This window comes from Plectropomus leopardus, chromosome 18, assembly GCF_008729295.1.
Source record: "Plectropomus leopardus isolate mb chromosome 18, YSFRI_Pleo_2.0, whole genome shotgun sequence".
Classification (NCBI taxonomy): Eukaryota; Metazoa; Chordata; class Actinopteri; order Perciformes; family Serranidae; genus Plectropomus; species Plectropomus leopardus.
The window spans coordinates 29,081,112-29,099,032 of NC_056480.1; the positions used below are offsets into that span (position 1 = coordinate 29,081,112).

Here is a 17,921-nt window from a genome sequence, read left to right on the forward strand (position 1 = left end):
TACACTTTCCCACTCTAAGTAAAGTGGCAAAAAAGTACCTTTGCATACCAGCCACTAGCTCCCCATCCGAGCAGGTTTTCAGTTCTGGAGGAAACATTGTTACATGCCTCAGATCCTGCCTGAAACCTGAAATGGTAAACATGCTAGTGTTTCTTAACAAGAACCTGGAGTAAACACTAGTGCATAGAGTAGAGTGATCACATGCAACAGCAGCCATGAGTCGGATTCACATCTACAACACTAGTCTGAGTAAACAGTTTAGGATACCAAGTCTGCTGCTCCTTTTTGAGGCAACCTGTTCAAGCCCCTCTTATTCGTAATCATCAGTGTTATATTGACATTTCTGCACACGGCACTATTTAATGTATTTGCTTAAAAGAGTTTAAAGCTGTCAATTGTCACCTGTCACATGGCAGTGTTTAGTGTTTATTTGCAATATTTTTTTCGATGTTCTATTGACATTTTTGTTCATGACATTATTTATTATTTTACAAGTGACACTACCTCCAAGTCCTTTACACAGAGATAGGCCTTTGCACAAGGCATTGTTTAGCCTTTAATATTTACTTAAAAGCAACACTACCTCCAAGGCCTTTACACAGAGACAGGCCTTTGCACATGATGGTTTTACCTTTGCACAAGTCATTGTTTACTTGCACAAATGTGAAATTTTTTTAGTTTACAAGGGATGCAACTTGTTTCTCTCATTATAGAGAACCTGATTACTTGACAACTCAAATGTGGCCATTTTGGAGTAAGCTCTTTGTAATATCCATATTTAGAATTTGTTTATAAGAAATTGATAAGAAATTGTATTTTTAATACTTTGTGTTTGCAGGAAATTTAAGTTATCGTTCTCATTTCAAGTAATCTGTGCTTATCAGCTGTTCAATAAATCTTAACAGCTAAAAGTACTTAATTTGTATTTTCTTCATTTATTTTCAGACAGTGTGGTTTTACAGTCCTTTAAAGTGGCAAAATAATTGCAATAAATAGGTCCAGGGGAGTCATACTATGAATGTAACTGCCACAGCCCCATCTATGGCCAAACTTTTTTTTTTGCGCAGGGGGCGCAGGGTTATCATCCATTTAAAGTTATCGAGGTGAGCTGCTCAATATATCGTGATATTGATTTGAGGCCATATCGCCCAGCCCTAGGCCCTGGCTGGCCAGCGGGTTCAAACCCAGAACCCTCTTGCTGTGAGGCAGCAGTTCTGCACCACCATACCACCTATTTAATGATATCTACAACTCTATCCTCACTATAGGCAAAATATCAATTGCTGATATCAACATTTCAATTCTCACTAGTGGCAATGTTCATTGTAGATATGTGCTATTGTTCTTCATAATATCTGGAACTCAGTTCCCACTAGTCAAAATTAAGTGACTTATATGTCTGCTTAGAATTGTCAAAAGTAGGAATGTAACTTCAAAGAACTGCATTTCAGATATCTGAAATACAATTTTAACTCATGGAAATGGCATTTGTACTAGTAACAATTATATTTAAGACATGTAAAATTTCTTTTCATAATTTGTCAGAATTTAATTTTATATAAGAAAAAAAAGAGAAATTCCATTATTCAAATATCATTGTAGATATCTGTACGTTCACATGAAAAATGATTAAGCTAATTTAAAAGGCAGCTTTGTGGTATACAAATGATATGATGCCAACATATCCAAAATAATTTACTGATGTGTCAGACATGTCAAAAATGTAATTTTTGATGTCCGAAATGGGTAATAACATTTCCAAGAGTCACAATCATTTCTCAACTTGTGGAAATGTATTCATAGATACTGGTGATCATTATTCTTATTCTGAAAAAAAGATTTCCGGTATTCATAAATTAAGGTTATCTATATATCAGGATTTAGTTGTTGAAATGTAATTTCCATATGTGAAAATGTATCATGCTAAAAATGTTTTGGAGATTACTTAAATTCATATTTTGAGTTGTCGAAATATCTTTTCCACTAGTTTCTACTTGTCAGCGCCACAGATTAAATGTTAAAGGACTCGTCACATTCAGCGCTCCTCATTCCAAACGCTTGATGTACTTCAATGAAATGAGCTAATGTGGGTTCAGCTGCCTACTCCTTCCTGTCTCGCTTTTAAATGGATGTGAATGGATGTGACCGTGTGGCTTGTGTGCGAGTAACGGGAGGAATGTGTGTGCGTGTGTGAGTGTGTGTGTGTGTGTGTGTGTGTGAGACAATGAGCTCAGTGTTCGAGCCATGCAGAGCCTGCAGCCCGCCTGCCTGGCCAACCTTACGCCCTGCACGAGACAGCTGTTCCTCTGCCACATAAATAAGGGGGGAGCATGGCCAAATGAAAGGAAGAGGGCAGGAGAGACAGAGGGGAGAGGAGAAAAGAAGGAGACAGAGAGAACAAACACTCACTGAGACATAAAGTAAGATTCAGAGAAAGCCAAAAGCTGAAAGAACGGGATAAAGCAGACCTTTTACAACAGTGTTAGACCCATGTATCTGATTAGTATTTTTAATAGCCAGAGATGACCACAACAGACCATAAAATAGACAAGGGATACTCAACATGCTCTGCTTGGGGGCCAATTTTGCAAAAAGACAGGAGGCCAGGGGCCAGTCACTCAGTTCCATACATTTCTAGGATTTTAGGACATTTTTTTAGGACTTAGGATGTTTCTAATATGTCAGGATATTTATATGATTTTAGGATGCTTCTAGGATTTTAGAACATTTCTGGGATATTAGAAGGTTTCAAGGATTTTAGGGAGTTTCTAGGATTTAAGGAAAATTCTCAGATGTGTTTAGAATATTAGGATCTTAGTTAGGACCTCTGTGGGGGGGTGTTGGATCCTCCATTGGCACTTTTTTTTTTTTTTTTTTAATCAATAAGCTCTATTTTGATGCTGTTTTATGCACCTTATGTATACTAAAAGTACAAAAACAATTCCCAGTGTGAATCACTTTAATTTTAATGTCAATCAGAAAATGGCTGGGGGGCCACCTGGCATCCTTTCAGGTCCAGATTTTGCCCACAGGCCGTAGGTTGAGTATCACTGCAATAGACCATATAAAGGATTTAAAACATTAGCTTTATGTGTTTTATTTTATTTTATTTTCCTCGTATAATTATTTCGGGATGCACAGGCAGTTATTAACCCAACTGAGCAGGTCAAGTATCAGCAATATGTCATTGATCCACATATAGTTTTCATTTGAAGGCATCTTAAGAAATGTGCTCACCACTGTGTAGCTGATGATTCTGGGTAGCAGCCATACTTGGCACCCATACTGTGCTGAAATTTTCATTTTAACAGTAGTTTTAGCTTCAGTGAACGATGTATGATGATTGTAAATAACATTTAATAGGATTTTATTCAGCCCTTTCTCATTCCCAACTTGTAAAATAGAACTGCTTTGTCAGTACTTTTGATGCTCAATGCCAAAAGGCACCATGAAATGCTGCTGGACAGCGTCAGGTAATAATGCGGCTGGACAAAACCTGTCGCTGTGTTATTATACAAAGGTGGCGTCCATTAGGAATGCGGACGGAACATGTCGTATGAACATGAAATGCGGCAGCACGGCACCAGATTGAAACGCAGCTGGTAACAATTAAATTTTAAGGAGTGTGAGGTGCTTATAGGTCAGCCAAGAGGGGCAGTGGATGGGTCCTGGACTTTCATGCAGGAGTCTGGTGTGCGCTTCCCCTAATCCTAACCATCCGTGCCAGCTTGTGCATTTGTTGATGTGCCGGCGTTGGTTACTATGTGGTGCTGTTGCTTAAACATAACCACATGAAGCAGCATCCCACCATGTGCTGTTGACATCATGGCAGCGGCATTCTGGAACGTAAACAGCAGACGCAGAAGGATACGTAACTCGTAATATGTAGACGCACAAGTCCAATGCAACATGTGATGAGGTGGGATGAGAATGTGTTATTTTATTCTAAAAGAAAGAAAGAACGAAAAATCTGGGGAAAATGCTTTTTCTTCAACTTTTTTGCACAAAAAATGGAACTTAAGAGAAAAAATAAATGCCAAAAGGTTAAAAGCTTAGATAAAAAACAACAGGAGGGTCAGTCCGTTTGTCAGTGGACTCTGGTCAAGAGAGGATGACGGTACAGTCCGTCCTTACTCTGACCCCTGGACACAGATGCACATTCAACAGCTCCAACTGGAAGCTGCACTGTTTTATTTTTATCCTTCCCTCCATTACACTTACCACAGAATACCTATCCGCTTATTTCCTTTTTTTACCCCTTCTCTCCTCGCCCCTCAAGGCACCATCCTTCAACAATTTATCCCTCCATCTTCCTCTCCTCTCTCTGTGGGAAATGGCCCAGTAATGCCAGACTAATAAATCATTCATGGCGTTGCCCCCCCCCCCCACCTCCTTCTCTCCCAACCTGCCATCCTCCTCTCCCTCGCTGCTTTACTGTAGTGGCGTCCGCATCACCACACCCGCAGACTGCATACTCACACACACACACACACACACACACACACACACACACACACACACACACACACACACACACCAAGAATAAGAGTTAATCAGTGCTCTTTTCTGGCTCTCTCCTACACAGGCTTAGATTACTTGAAGGGATGCATCATAAAATAGGATGTGGGAGGCAGCATCGGCTGAGTTACAATACAAACTGATACGTCAAAGCCCAGACAGGTCATAGCCACAGCAGACAGATAGAGAGACAGTGGGAGGGGGACAGAGAGAGAGATGCACAGAGAGGGAAAGAGAAGGAGAAAGGAGGAGGAGGATGACTGCGAGCGAATTAGAGGGATATAACACGTCGCTGGACAGTGTTTGAGCGTAGGATGTGTTTAATGCGCAGATAAGCAGGTGGTGTTGGTGTATGGGTGTGTATGGTGTAATAACCTCTGGCCAATAATAAGCCTTTCCCCTCCCCACACACACACACACACGCACACACACACACACACACACACACAGAGCGCTCCAATCAGTCAGTTTCATCACCATCACATTTCCAAATTTATGACTTAAAAGGCGAAGCAGCCCTCAGTGTTTCTACCAAGAACACCTCCTTCACTCCACTTTTATGGCACTATGAGGGTCAAGATGACACATAACAGCTTTACTACTGTTCGGGCCAATTTCTCACATCCAACACAAAACCACAAGCCTGACAAATTGTCTGCCTTTGGCGCAATTTTGGTTGCTCATGTTTTTTGAAAGAATACGGCCACTCCCCTGGTCTATGCATGCTGAAAGCAAAGGGTCAGCGGCCTCCGACACCCCCAACAGCCTCACACTCTAAAGTCATGGTGCATACATGTGCATGACCTGTAAAATTGCCCTTTAGGACCTCTGATGATGCTATGATACCCCCCAGCCCCATGCACACATAACTCAAACACACAGTCCTTAAACACCCTGCAGGGAGAGCATTTATCTTGTGGTAACAATGTGTTTTTAGTTAATGCGTTCACCAGGAGACAGAGGGTAACTGCCCAGAGAAATCTGCTATCACACAAACTGTTTGGAGGGAAGAAAGTGGAGAATAATTCAAATCCTTCATAAAGTGCTGTCAATCAGGGTGTCTACATGGATCACACTGCAATCTATTGCTTTCTAGGACCTTTTCAAGATCATTTTTAACCGAATTTAAGACAGATTTTTGAAAAAAAAATCATCATTTTCTCATTTAAGCATTCCAAAGTCCCATTTCACTCAACTTCCTCTTAAGGCTTAAACCGTTTTACTAACACAGTTCAGCCTCATCTAATCAGCGTTAACTCGAGCCAGGCTGGAATAAGCTCCAACTCAATGCGCGCACCGAGTACAAAAGCAGCCCCGAAAAGAGGATATTTTAACCCAAAAGTAAGATTAAATGAGAGCCATGTTCTTCTCAGAAGCAGAGCAAATTTGCTGATGAAGCTCCATGAAGAATATAAAGCAGTATATACTCGGCGTGAGGTGACGGCCTGGGGAGAAATACTGAGACTAAAAGCAGAAGTTATAAAAGCCTACTTATTATTTTTAATTGTATTTGATGATAAATGAACAGTCAGACAGGCTTACGACTATGTCTGTATTATCAGTAGGCTAGATCATATCAGGTGTGTTTAAAATGATTGTTTACCCTGCATTAGCTTTAAAAAGATTAAACGAATTTAAAAAAATCATTAAAAACAACACATTAAATAAGGCTGCACTGTGCATAACGATTACAATAACAGCATAAACCACTATGCTCTGAATAGAAAAACTATGAACCAAAAGGTGACTTTTGCGTTTTGGAACATGAAACAGTAAACTTAACTGCAAAGCACAATCTACTCAGTCCTTCACAGGGGTGACCGTGAAGACAATCAAGATTTACTGAAATAGGCTGGCCTTATATCAAATAATCTACTGGCTTTTTAAAACAGTAAATATGGTGAGACATGATTTGATTTTTTTTTTTTAGACGTATTATGACATTCTTTGTAATTAAATCATTTCTCATACTTGGTTAAAAAAATCTCTGAAACATGGAACAAAAATGGTAAAATGGACTGTACTTTAATAGCACTTTTCTAGTCGACCACTCAAAGCGCTTTCACACTAAACTGTCACATTCACTCATTCGCACACACATTCACACAGTGGCGGCAGAGGTGTCAGCTGCTACTCAATACCCATTCACACGCGGCATGACGTGGCATCGGGGGCAATTTGGGGCTCGGTATCCTGCCTAAGGATACTACTCACACTCCAATGACGTGGCGTCGGGAGCAATTTGGGGCTCAGTATCTTGCCTAAGGATACTTCGACATGTTGCCCGGAGGAGCCGGGAATCGAACTGCTGACCTTCCGATTAGAAAACGACCCTCTCTACCTCTGAGCCACAGCCGCCCACCATGAAAGTGGGCTGCTCTACTGAGCTGTCTTTGATATGGCACAAAAATTAAACCTGACATTTATCCTGCCAATAGTTCAGAGTGTATGGTCATTAATGTCAGTTAGGTTAGTCTATATTTTGCAAACAGGTAACATACCACTGAACCTCATGCTGTCTTTTTACATTATACTTATATAAAGTAGAAGTATGTTATGTATGTGAAGTATGATGTTCAGTGGTGTATTTAAAGATGTTTAACAAAAAGGTTGATTCATTTAAAAAAAAATTATGTTGAATAAATTAAATTAGATTAAACATTTGAAATATTTATCGCAATAAAGACCCCACAAATTCAAATTTAAGACTAAGGCCGAATATTTATAAAAATTTAAATGAAAATATAGGACTATATATATTTTCGGACACCCTGATTAACAGAGTCATGCTGGTGGTTTTGTGTGATGGAGCCAATTTATTCACAAAGTGGACGTCATATCACTGATGATCAATTTTGATTCATTTCCTGCCTACAGATGTTTCAATTTATTTAATTATCCAATTGAAAGCTCCAGTGAGTAGGCTTTAAAGGAATATATTGTCATTAAGGTGACCGCTGCTGACAATTAGGCTTCCTGCAAACCTCCTGAATGCTTGGATCTTAAGTTGTAAGAAAACAAAAGAAAAAATGTGAGCACACATTAGCATGTGTTGGATGAGCCACCTGCACCGGCATGCTTAAAAGTGTCGTAAATGCACGACTTGTAACTTGAAATTGCTTTATTCTGTGTTTTTACCTGTTTGAGGGGCTGTTAACGTGGCAACGGTTCTTGCATGAAACGTTAAACGCCTGTGGCTTGGACTTTCGTTCACACAACAGCATTTTGGGGGCCTGAAAACACATAATTTTTGAAACCGGGTTCCAGAGTGTCATTTTTTGACAACGCCGCCCCTTCTTTCGTCGTGTAAACTGGGAATGTTCCGATCCTGTGAGCACGGTGCTGAAAGTGAAAGTCAGGAATGAGTTACTGATGTTCACCTCTGGTCAGAGAGGGAGAGAAGCCTGACTGACACATGTCAACAGGCAAGTTATAAGCTGTCTACGTTTACTTTTTTTTTTCATAAAAAAAGGTCTGAACCTTCAGGTGCGCAATTTTAAAACTAAGAATAGAGGAGGAGGAAAAGATATACAAATAGAGAGGTATGTCTTCTTTTATAACATAAAAAAGGCAGTTTTGTGTGAAGACGTTTCATTTGAACTACCTATCTCAGGTAAAAAAATCAAGCAAAGCTACATAATGGTGCTCAATAATGATGCTATGATAGCTGCTAAGAATTGAAGGATTTTTATGAATCATCTAAATGGAGAGCCACTAGTTTATATAGTTCATTACTGCTGCTGCTGGCTGCTTAGTGCTGCTCTTTCTACCCAGCAAGTACGTTAGCTATTGTGCTGAAATTAGCTGACCAATATGAACAAATAATTACTCATATTGTTCAGCATGTGTAACTGTTTAATTGTGGTGCATCCTCTTTTATTTTATTAATGAATAATCACAACAAAGAAATAATTGATGCACTGCAGCAGTTGTTTGTCCTATACTGTCTGCTGCAGGTTCATGTTTTTGCTTGTGCAGTAATTGGCTAATGTACTCTATAACTGTCCAGATGCACTCAGGTGACTTTAGCAGAAGCTCCCAGCAGCTGCCAGAGAAGGGCCTTCTAATTTACATCTATACATCTCTGTGAAGCGGGAACATGTAGACAATTATTTGTGGTCTCTGAGAAGCTGCTGTTATCATTGTTGTTGTTGTTGTTACTGAATATTACTGTTAAATCTTGTTCCAAACTAAATGCAGGTCTTGGTCAATTAAATCAAGTTGGTTTGTTCAGTGCTGCTTTACATTGAGTAGAATGAAACAACAGATTTAATGCAGTGGTGTAACAGTGTGGATTGTATGTTTAAATCCAGCTGCAGGTCAGACAGCAGACACCAGCAGATCACCACATCCACGCAGTTTTATAGTGTAAATCTCAGTGTCTCTGATACACTTCAGTAATTAGTACTATTACTTAATGTTCCAGTTAAACCTTGTTACAATATCATAGAAATCCAAAAGATATTTTATTGGCATCCTGAAGTGTCTGCATCCTTAGTTAAAGCACTACGAAAACTTTAATTGCTTCTGTCAAAATAGTCATTACCAAGAGGAAGAGAGACAAGACAATGACTAAAAACAGTCTACACACTATCTTTGCAGCTGCAGATACCCTTGACATGAAGAGTGAGACAGGCAGTCTCTGCTGTAATGTGAAAGAGTTCATAAACGAGACAGCGTTTGAACGATGATCACAGCTCTGAGTAAACCGCTCTAATGTTTCAGTCTGAGCACTTGTCACATGAATCACCTCTGGAGAGGACTCACTCTGTCCCCTCACTGTCATCGCACACGTAAAATGTGTCTTCTTCTTACCAATAATGCTTTGTGCCTGGATAAATAGTCCTCTCACCTCAGGTGACACTTGATTAACAAATGCAGGCAGTGCAACAGTAACTGCTGACCTTGATGTAGTATCATTATACACTACACATAAACTTAAACACAATATTTTTGTTTTTGCTTCCATTTTTCACAGGTATAACATCCCTTTCCCATTATATATATTTAATTTTTTTTACGGGGAAAAAATTAACCAAATAATTTTAAAAAATTTCTGCAATTTTTTTCAGGACATTTTCTGTTTTGTTTCTTCTCTTTTTTTGTGCTTACTTTCAAGTAATTTCCCTGTAACTTTTTACTAATTTACTAGCTAACTGTGCTTTTTTTGGGGGGCCATGTGCTCTTAAGTTGCCTATTGTCTTCCCCACATATTTTTGAAAGAAATTGCTCAGAAATTGCTCAATTGCTTAGGTTTCACAGGGTTAAATAACTGGCTAATTTAGGACCTTTCACTCTCTGGTTTCTAATGACACAATTCAGCTGCATATAGATAAGACGACAGGTACAGTGAGGACTGTAAAAGCTTAAATCACACTCATACTGTACACACACATTCTCCCATCAGTCCAGCCTGTGGGGAGTGAGAGAGCCTCTGAAGGGACCCCCGCTGGTCCCAGGACCCCCACTTTGGGAACCCTAGGTTTACACTACTTAGCAGCGTCTCATTCACTGGCAGTACAGAATGAGCACTTGTGTGTGTGCCATAGATAGCATGTTCATTTAATGAGTGAATAATGTCCAATGAACTGTGGGTTGAGGGCATGGGCCAGGGGCAGGGGGGGGGGGGGGGTGTTGAGAGGGACACAATAGGAGTGTTAGGGTAGTGTGGGAACCAATTCTCCCCGGGACAATAGACACTTCCCAGTGGCCACAGCGTGCCCATTCACTATCAGCTGCTGGGCCAGCGGAGCATGGCGCTGAATATGCACCAGCTCAGCACAATGCTGCTTTCTCCCAAACAAGACCAGACTGTTTCCTATCCCAAAGACAACACAGGCCCGCTCCAGCCCATACACAGCCTCATTCTCACATGAGCAGTCTCTTTCTCACTCACTCCATGTCTGCATGTCTCTGTCGCTGTCACACACACCAACAGGAGGACAGCAACAAGGCCGGGGATTGTGGAGATGGGCTTGGGCTGCCGTGCCGTAACTAGGCCACAGTTTCTCTCCACCAGGGCTGCTGGTCGCTCAGATATTCTGGGCTCAAACGTTATTAGCGTAACCCAGTTTACCCAGTACCAGGTGACTGCTGGAAGAGTGCTACCCGCTGGGATGCACACTCTTAAGGACAATGCACACCACCAAGAGGCAGAGAGGAGGGGGAGGAAAGATGGAGCTGGAACAGGAGGAAGGTGATGAAAGAGTGAACGGGGATGTGACTGGGTGAATTCTGCAGTCAGAGGAATCACTGCTGGCTCATTTGGATGAAGTGGAGTTACTGTGGGTGTTTCTGTGTGTGTGTGTGTGTGTGTGTATGTATGTGTGTGTGTGTGTCCACTCTGCGCTCTGCTGTGACCCAAACCTGTACCCAACCTTTTCTTTTGTGTGCACGCCCTCTGGTTGCTGTGGCAACGGAGCCTGAGAACTGAAAGGCAGGGCGGGGCTGAGAGACAGAGAGAGAGAGAGAGAGAGAGAGAGAGAGAGAGAGAGAGAGAGAGAGAGAGGCGCGGAGAGGCACACATGAGAGTGTTTTAAATGTCATGGCGTTGACACACACACACACACACACACACACACACACACACACACACACACACAGAGAAGTGAAAGTGAGAATAGAATATCTTTTCATGTCAACACAGTCATCTGTCATACAGCCCAAACATCTCACAGCTTATCTATAAACCTGTAACTACTTCCTCTTAACCTTTTGAAACCTCAGCAAATCTGAAGTAAATCTACTTATTTCTTGAAATTCTTTAAACATTTCTCACTCCCTTTTTCCCCATATTTTGGAAAGAAAATCACACCAATTTGCTCAGAATTCAAAGGTTAAAATACATGTGAAAGGCATCTGAAAACAGCACAAGAAAAGTGATGTCCCTGGTTTCAAAGGGTTAAATATGCTTATTTGTACAGTGATGGATGAACCAAACCTTATCTTTACAGTGACATTTCAACATTAACAGTTTAAAATATAAGATTTTAACAACATTAAAAAGTTGTTTTGAGGCCTAAAGAGTAGTGATCACCTTCACATTTACCCTCCAGCCAAACTTGATTTTATCCTCCATCAAATATCTTAAATATTAGGACACATTTAGACAAGAACGACTCTAATAAAAACTCAAAAGTCCTTCTTTTGCATTTTCAAAAAAATCTGCATTCATATGATAACACTGTAAGAACAATCCTCATATACCAAGATCCACAAAACAACCAAAACGCTGTAGTATGCATGCCAGGCCAGTAGCTGGCTGTGTAACTTTGTAATGACACACCACAGAAGAAGACCACACTTACAAGCAAAGTGCAGCTGTGATGTCAACATTTTCAAGGGATCCGCACACTGCCAGTTTACACAGCGACAGAAAGGGTGGCGTTTTCAAAAGATTACACTCTGGAAACCTGTTTCAAAAGTTTGCGTTTTCAGACCCCCAAAACACTGTTGTCATGTGAATAAAAGGTCAAACTGCAACTAAAGTTTGACCTTTCATGCAAGGTGCCGTGTAAATGATCCCCTAGACTGTGCAATAACTGTTTTCATGCTGCTAACGCTGTCCTCTGCAGATGCAACACACCTGTCCAGCCTGATTCCATACATCTAAGAGCAATGTTTGCATTCACTTATTTACTGAATTAAACTTTGTATTTACTACTTATAGAGATACGAGTGACTCCATAAACCCAGAAATCTATTATTATTTAAGCACCTCTGGTTCTCTCCTCTCAAAGTCAATGGGTTTCTTCAATGTGTTTTTGGCCTGAAATAAGGTCTTTGGATAACAAAAGATAAAGAGACTTTGACGTTTTGTTCTACGATGTAAAATAAGTCAGTAAATACCGTACTGTGAACTTCGAAGCTTTTATGTTTCTAAAAATTTTGGTTGCTGACTGGTGGCTAGCTGAGACTACAGAACGTCATCACGCAGAACAGCACTCAACATGGCTTTACAGCCTTGCAGCAGTAGCGAAGCGACCAAAGTGTATTTTGTTCATAGCCTTGCATAAGCTTTTAACTTCTGGCAACTGTATTTAGGGTTCAAAAATCCTGAAAGTTGTGTTCATTTGTGAATATGATCTTGCTGAACAAAATGTGTAAGTATCATAAACATTTGTTTGCAACAGAGCTTATTTTCTTCAATGATCCAAAATCCAATGGAAAAACCCCATCAGCTTTTTGACGTGGGAACCAGGGCAACGCTAACATCTGTGTTGGCCCAGTCATGCTTGTATGGTAGATGTTCATATTTGAGCGTTTTACAGATAGTTTTCTGTTCAATTCATCCAGCATTTCGCTGCTGAGACATTTCGCTGTCAAGTTTGTGGTAGGGGGTCACTTTGGTCTTTTTATTTATTCATTAATTTTTTATCTTTTAATTGTTTGTCTGTCCCTTTGTATCATCTCACTCAAAATTCAGATGTTTTAATGGGTCTGTGAACATAGTGCAACAGGTGGAGCTCTCCATGAGTTCTGTTTTGTCCTCAGCAGCAGTTTGTCACTCACAGGCTGGATAATTGATCTCTTGATCTGTTCATAGCTGATCAGTTCAAATTGATGGATGAGAGTTAGGTGTCACTTTCAACGCGCCTGATGTTCTGCTGCACCCTCTGCTTGTTTTTAGCTTCTAGCTTAATTTCTGATATCAGCCAACTTCAGTTGCCAAATCTCGAAAGAGTGTGTTGCAAAGCAGACATATCTCTGATAAAATTAGTTTTCCTCTGATCTTTCCATCTGAAAAAATGCCATTTCAGTTTGAGAATGTTTAGAAGTGCTGGGGCTTGTGACAAATGGGTTCAATATTGACTTCAGTAACTCTGGGACTCATAATCTGGACTCTCGTTCACTTTTCCCTTTGGAATGAATGGACCCAGGGCTGCCGCTAGTCTCCTGAGGAGGCAGAGCAGTTACCAAACCAAGCCCCCAGGAAGTGCGCCAGACTATAGAGCAAATTTTACATAGTGGCCAAAAGTGGATTTACACCATCGGGGTCTGTCACGTGATGCCATGGGGCCCGGAAAGACTTTTTCCCATTGACTTACATTGATGAGACAAAGACAGAGATGTCTGAAAATCAGTGGATAGATTTTTGGGAGCATTAAAACCCCCATGGAATGTCACTGTCAAGATTTAATCCATTCAGTTCAATAACATTTGTAAAGTCTTCACGAGCCACAAGGTTAAATTATTTGATCGCCAAGCTGGCAAAGTGCGAAAGCTGTTGTCAGTCGCTCCACTCGAAAAAGTTACCTGCTGAAGACCCCTCAGCTGCACTCAGCAGTAAGTCTCTAGTGTTCATGCCTTAGGGGCCCCATGAGGCGGAAGAGCCAGGTTCTTTAATACTGCGTAAACAGAGTTTTTTTTGCTTGAGACTAATGATGTGAATGTTATTTAATGTGCATCACTGTTTAAGATTCAGTGAACTTGTTCGATCACTTAATGAAACATAAGCTGAGGTACATATGTGATGGAAGGGAGGTACAACAGATGTGATGTTGGACACAGCGTATTGTGATTAAGCTAATGTACATCCCACACACACAAGCTTGTGTATATCATATAATACGAATATGATGTACTGAATTTTGGACGCCAGGAAGATTAGCTGTGTCACTGCTATCAGCTAATGGGGACCCTTTTAAATAAATTAATAAATACTGACTGTATAAAAAAATATCAGAAATGCCTTCACCATTGTGTACCACCCTCTCCCCTCTCAAAAATACAGAACAGTCCCTTTCCAGCTAGCAGGGAATATTCCCTCAACATTGGCTTACATATCCAACAAGTTGCAATAATGTTTTAAAGAAAACATTTTAATCTAATATTCAAAGAATATTTTAAGGCTGTTCATCATTTCAGATAATGTCCCTATAAGGTAAAGGCTGACTAAGACATAATGTTATTACTGCAACATTCTGAGGATTTGGTGATGTTTATAACACATTCCCACAATGTTACATAAAAACAAAGGAATCTTTCAAAGTAACATTCATATTTTTTTAGGACTGAGATTACAGAACATTTTTTATGTGATATAATGTGATAGGTTTACAGAAAAACAAAACATTTTAAACGCCTTATGATGTTTGTAGAGAATATTACTTTAAGAAGCACGTTCTGGGAACTAAAAGAAAACTTGCCCTTACAAAAAACTGTCATAAACTAAACGTTACTAAAAACTGCATTGGTTGCATTGTACCATTCTCGGACAGTTTTTAGAACCAAAAATTGCTAGCTGAGTTAGATGACTTCATGTATTTAAACAGACCTTTAAGGACAGACAGACTGGGCTGCGTGTCTCTAACAGGATGTCCAGTTGAGTCCAGCTGCTGTGGACCTGGGCTGTAGTGTTGGACAGGAGTCAGTGCAGACCGTGCAAACTCGTCATGGAGATGAAATATCGCGATATAATGACATTTTACTGTCGTTTTCTCAGTCTGACAGACTGTTTAGCTAACAGCTAGCGTAGCATTTAGCTATGGACAGCCTCGTCATAGAGAGACACGGTGAGACAGCTGACAGTCTGCTGGCTTCTGTCTCTGTCTGCTTTAATTTAGCAGCTCAGCACATGTTTGATTCGTCTTTACTCGACTTATTTCCATCATGTTACAGTGTCACACAGAGCATAATGGCTGCCATGTCAAGGTCCCCCTGCTCTTCCCCTCATGTCCCCTGTTTTCCTACCTGCATGGAGTCCGCGCTGATTATTTCCCCCTGAAGCCGTCTTCCGATCTCGATCGCTAGCTTGGACTTCCCGGTGCCGGTAGCCCCTAAAATCACCACCAACGACGGAACCATCGCCTTCCGTAAGGTACAGTGCACGCTAACAGCGGACGCCGCCATGATGCTGCTTCATCGGCGCCCAGCTGACTGCAACACGCATGCGCAGTCAGAGCAGAGATGAGAGGTGGGCTCTGTTACCAGGCAACAGGCAGCCGTAACTGTGGCAACACTGATTGATGAGGTGGTGCTGTGATGCGGAGGCTCTATAAATATAATTATTTAACATTTAACTGGTGTCAGTGAGACGCTCTGATTGGACGCTGCAGTTTCACGTGTCATTAAACTGCATCAAAAACAGTTCAGTCATAATAATCTTCAGTCAAGGCGTCTCATTAGAGGTATCCCTCCTTATTCCTGCTTAGTGAACATATCCGATTGATGAAAACGTTCAGGTCAATGATACTCAACTGACGGTCTGCGGGCCAAATCGGGCCCCCGACTGGGTGCTGGGTGGCCCCTAGCCATTTTCTAGTTCACAATAAAAAATAAAGTGATTGGGAATTGTTTTTGTACTTTTAGTGTACATATGGTGCCGGGGTGCATGAAACAGCATAAAAATAGAGCAAAAAAAAAAAAACCTGCAATCCCCAACAGAAGTTCTCAGTAAGACCTTGATGTCCTCAAATCCTAAAAAACATCCTAAGATCCTTGAAACATCTGAAAATCCTAAATATGTGCTAAAATCCTAGTAACTTCCTAAAATCCTTCAAACGTTCTAAAATCCTAGAAGTATCCTGAAATCCTAGAAATGTCCTAAAATCCTAGCAACATATATGGGGCTGCTGCAACTGGCCCCCTGTCATATTACAAAAGTGGCCCCTGAGCAGAGCAAGTTGATTATGACTGGTTTAAGCTATCATGTTTGTGAGATGCCTTTATGGGGGATTGCACCATAGTTACTATAATTGTTTCTATGGAAACTGACTCTGCTCTGCAGCAGTGAGCAAAGATGCCTGTTGCCATGGCAAAGATGCCAGGATCAGTTACCTTGGAGACTGCTGGGAACAAATGGCGGTAAGGGAAAGAGGGAGGCGTGTGCTGATTCATACAGGTGGTGTTAATGGAAGACAAATGAGCACAAGACAATAATCCTCTGATCCAGCTCAAAACAACATTGTATATACAAATAGCAAATACAAATACATATTAAGATGAAGTCAAGTAATGTGGGACTTCAAGTTGAATGGGAAAAATAAGATTTTACATCTCTGGCTCTTAAAATATTGACAGCCAGTTACAAAATATGTTGTTGCAATGCTAATGTTTGGTTATTGGTCTGAGAGAATGGACAGAGCAAGTGGCACTAAAATCACTGATCCTTGAACTTACACAACCATGTGGCATGTTGGTTTTCTCTAATTAATAAGAGTACTGCAGCTAAAACAATAAGGTTATAACAGCAAATATAAACCAAATATTTTTATAGTACACTTGAAGTGAAACCAGCATGTGTTTTGACTAAAGTGTGCCACCGTCTCATACTTGTTATTTAACCCTTTGAAACCTGGAACAACATCACTTTTCTTTTTTTTCTTTCAGATGCCTTTCACAAAACCTTTGAACTCTGAGCAAGTTGGTGCAATTTACTTTTTTACAGGGAAAAAAAAGGCAATGAGCAACTTGGTAAGAAATGTTCTACAAATTACAAAAAATCACAAGATGTAGAAAATTACTTTTTAAAAGCTAGAGTAAAATGCCCAGGAAAAAAAGAGATAAGCTGGGGAAAATTTTATGTTGAATTATTAATTACTATTATTATTATATTAAAAATATGTTGAAAAATTATTATAATTTTAAGCAATTTTTCCGGTCATTTCCTCATTTCTTTTTATTTTTATTTTCTTTTTCCATTTCTTTTCTTTTTCCTTTTTTGTATACATTTCCAGTCAAATTTCTTTTTTTTTTTTTTTTTAATATTTGGGACATTTTCTTTTATTGCTTGTTGCCTTCTTTCCACATTTTTGAAAGAAATCAATCCAAATTGCTCACGTTTTGAAGGATTAAAAAATATTAATAATACAGCCACAGTTCATGCATGCTCATTGTAGACACTAACAGACAGCAAAAGAACAAGGTGAGCATGGCATGGACAATACTGTTAAATGAATAGTTAGTTTACATTATTTATTCAATGAATTAATGACTGAACTGACGAATGAATTTGAAAAATACAAGGACTGTCCCATTTTACCTGAACATGTCATGTGAGTGGAGTCAGGGTGCTTGATGTTTTTGATCATCCTTACTTTCAAAGTTATTTTACTTGGCAACATGTTTTCTTCATAGAAATATAGCAGACACCCATCACAAGTTCTAAAGAAGGGTTTCCGCACATTTTCACTGACAAAATTTCAGAACTTTTCAGTGACTTTTCAAGGACCCAGAATTCCTGCCCTACTTGCCTGGCATTTTTCAAACATCACATCTATTCAAACATAGTGTCAGCTCAGCTGTATACATAAAGCAAAAGCCCACAGAGAAAATGATAGAAAAAAAAAGGGACTTGGTTGAAACGTCACACATTGATGCAAGTTAGAGTTACATTATGCTGACACCTACAGAAAATAAATGAGCTGTTGTGTTACATTGTGTGGAAAAATATAAGTCTTAAC

The 17,921-nt window shown here is 40.0% G+C and overlaps 1 protein-coding gene across 2 annotated transcripts in view; it reads right to left on the reverse strand.

The window, feature by feature from the left end:
- Positions 1 to 15,407, reverse strand: part of trit1 (tRNA isopentenyltransferase 1) — a 55,732-nt gene extending 40,325 nt beyond the window's left edge. The window contains exon 1 of one of the 2 annotated variants that reach the window (XM_042507106.1): positions 15,211 to 15,407. In XM_042507106.1, the coding sequence (XP_042363040.1) occupies positions 15,211 to 15,369 (159 nt within the window). In that variant the 5' untranslated portion in view covers positions 15,370 to 15,407. The remainder of the gene's footprint in view (positions 1 to 15,210) is intronic. The other variant, XM_042507105.1, reaches the window with a different exon arrangement.
- Between the last annotated feature and the right edge of the window lie 2,514 nt (positions 15,408 to 17,921).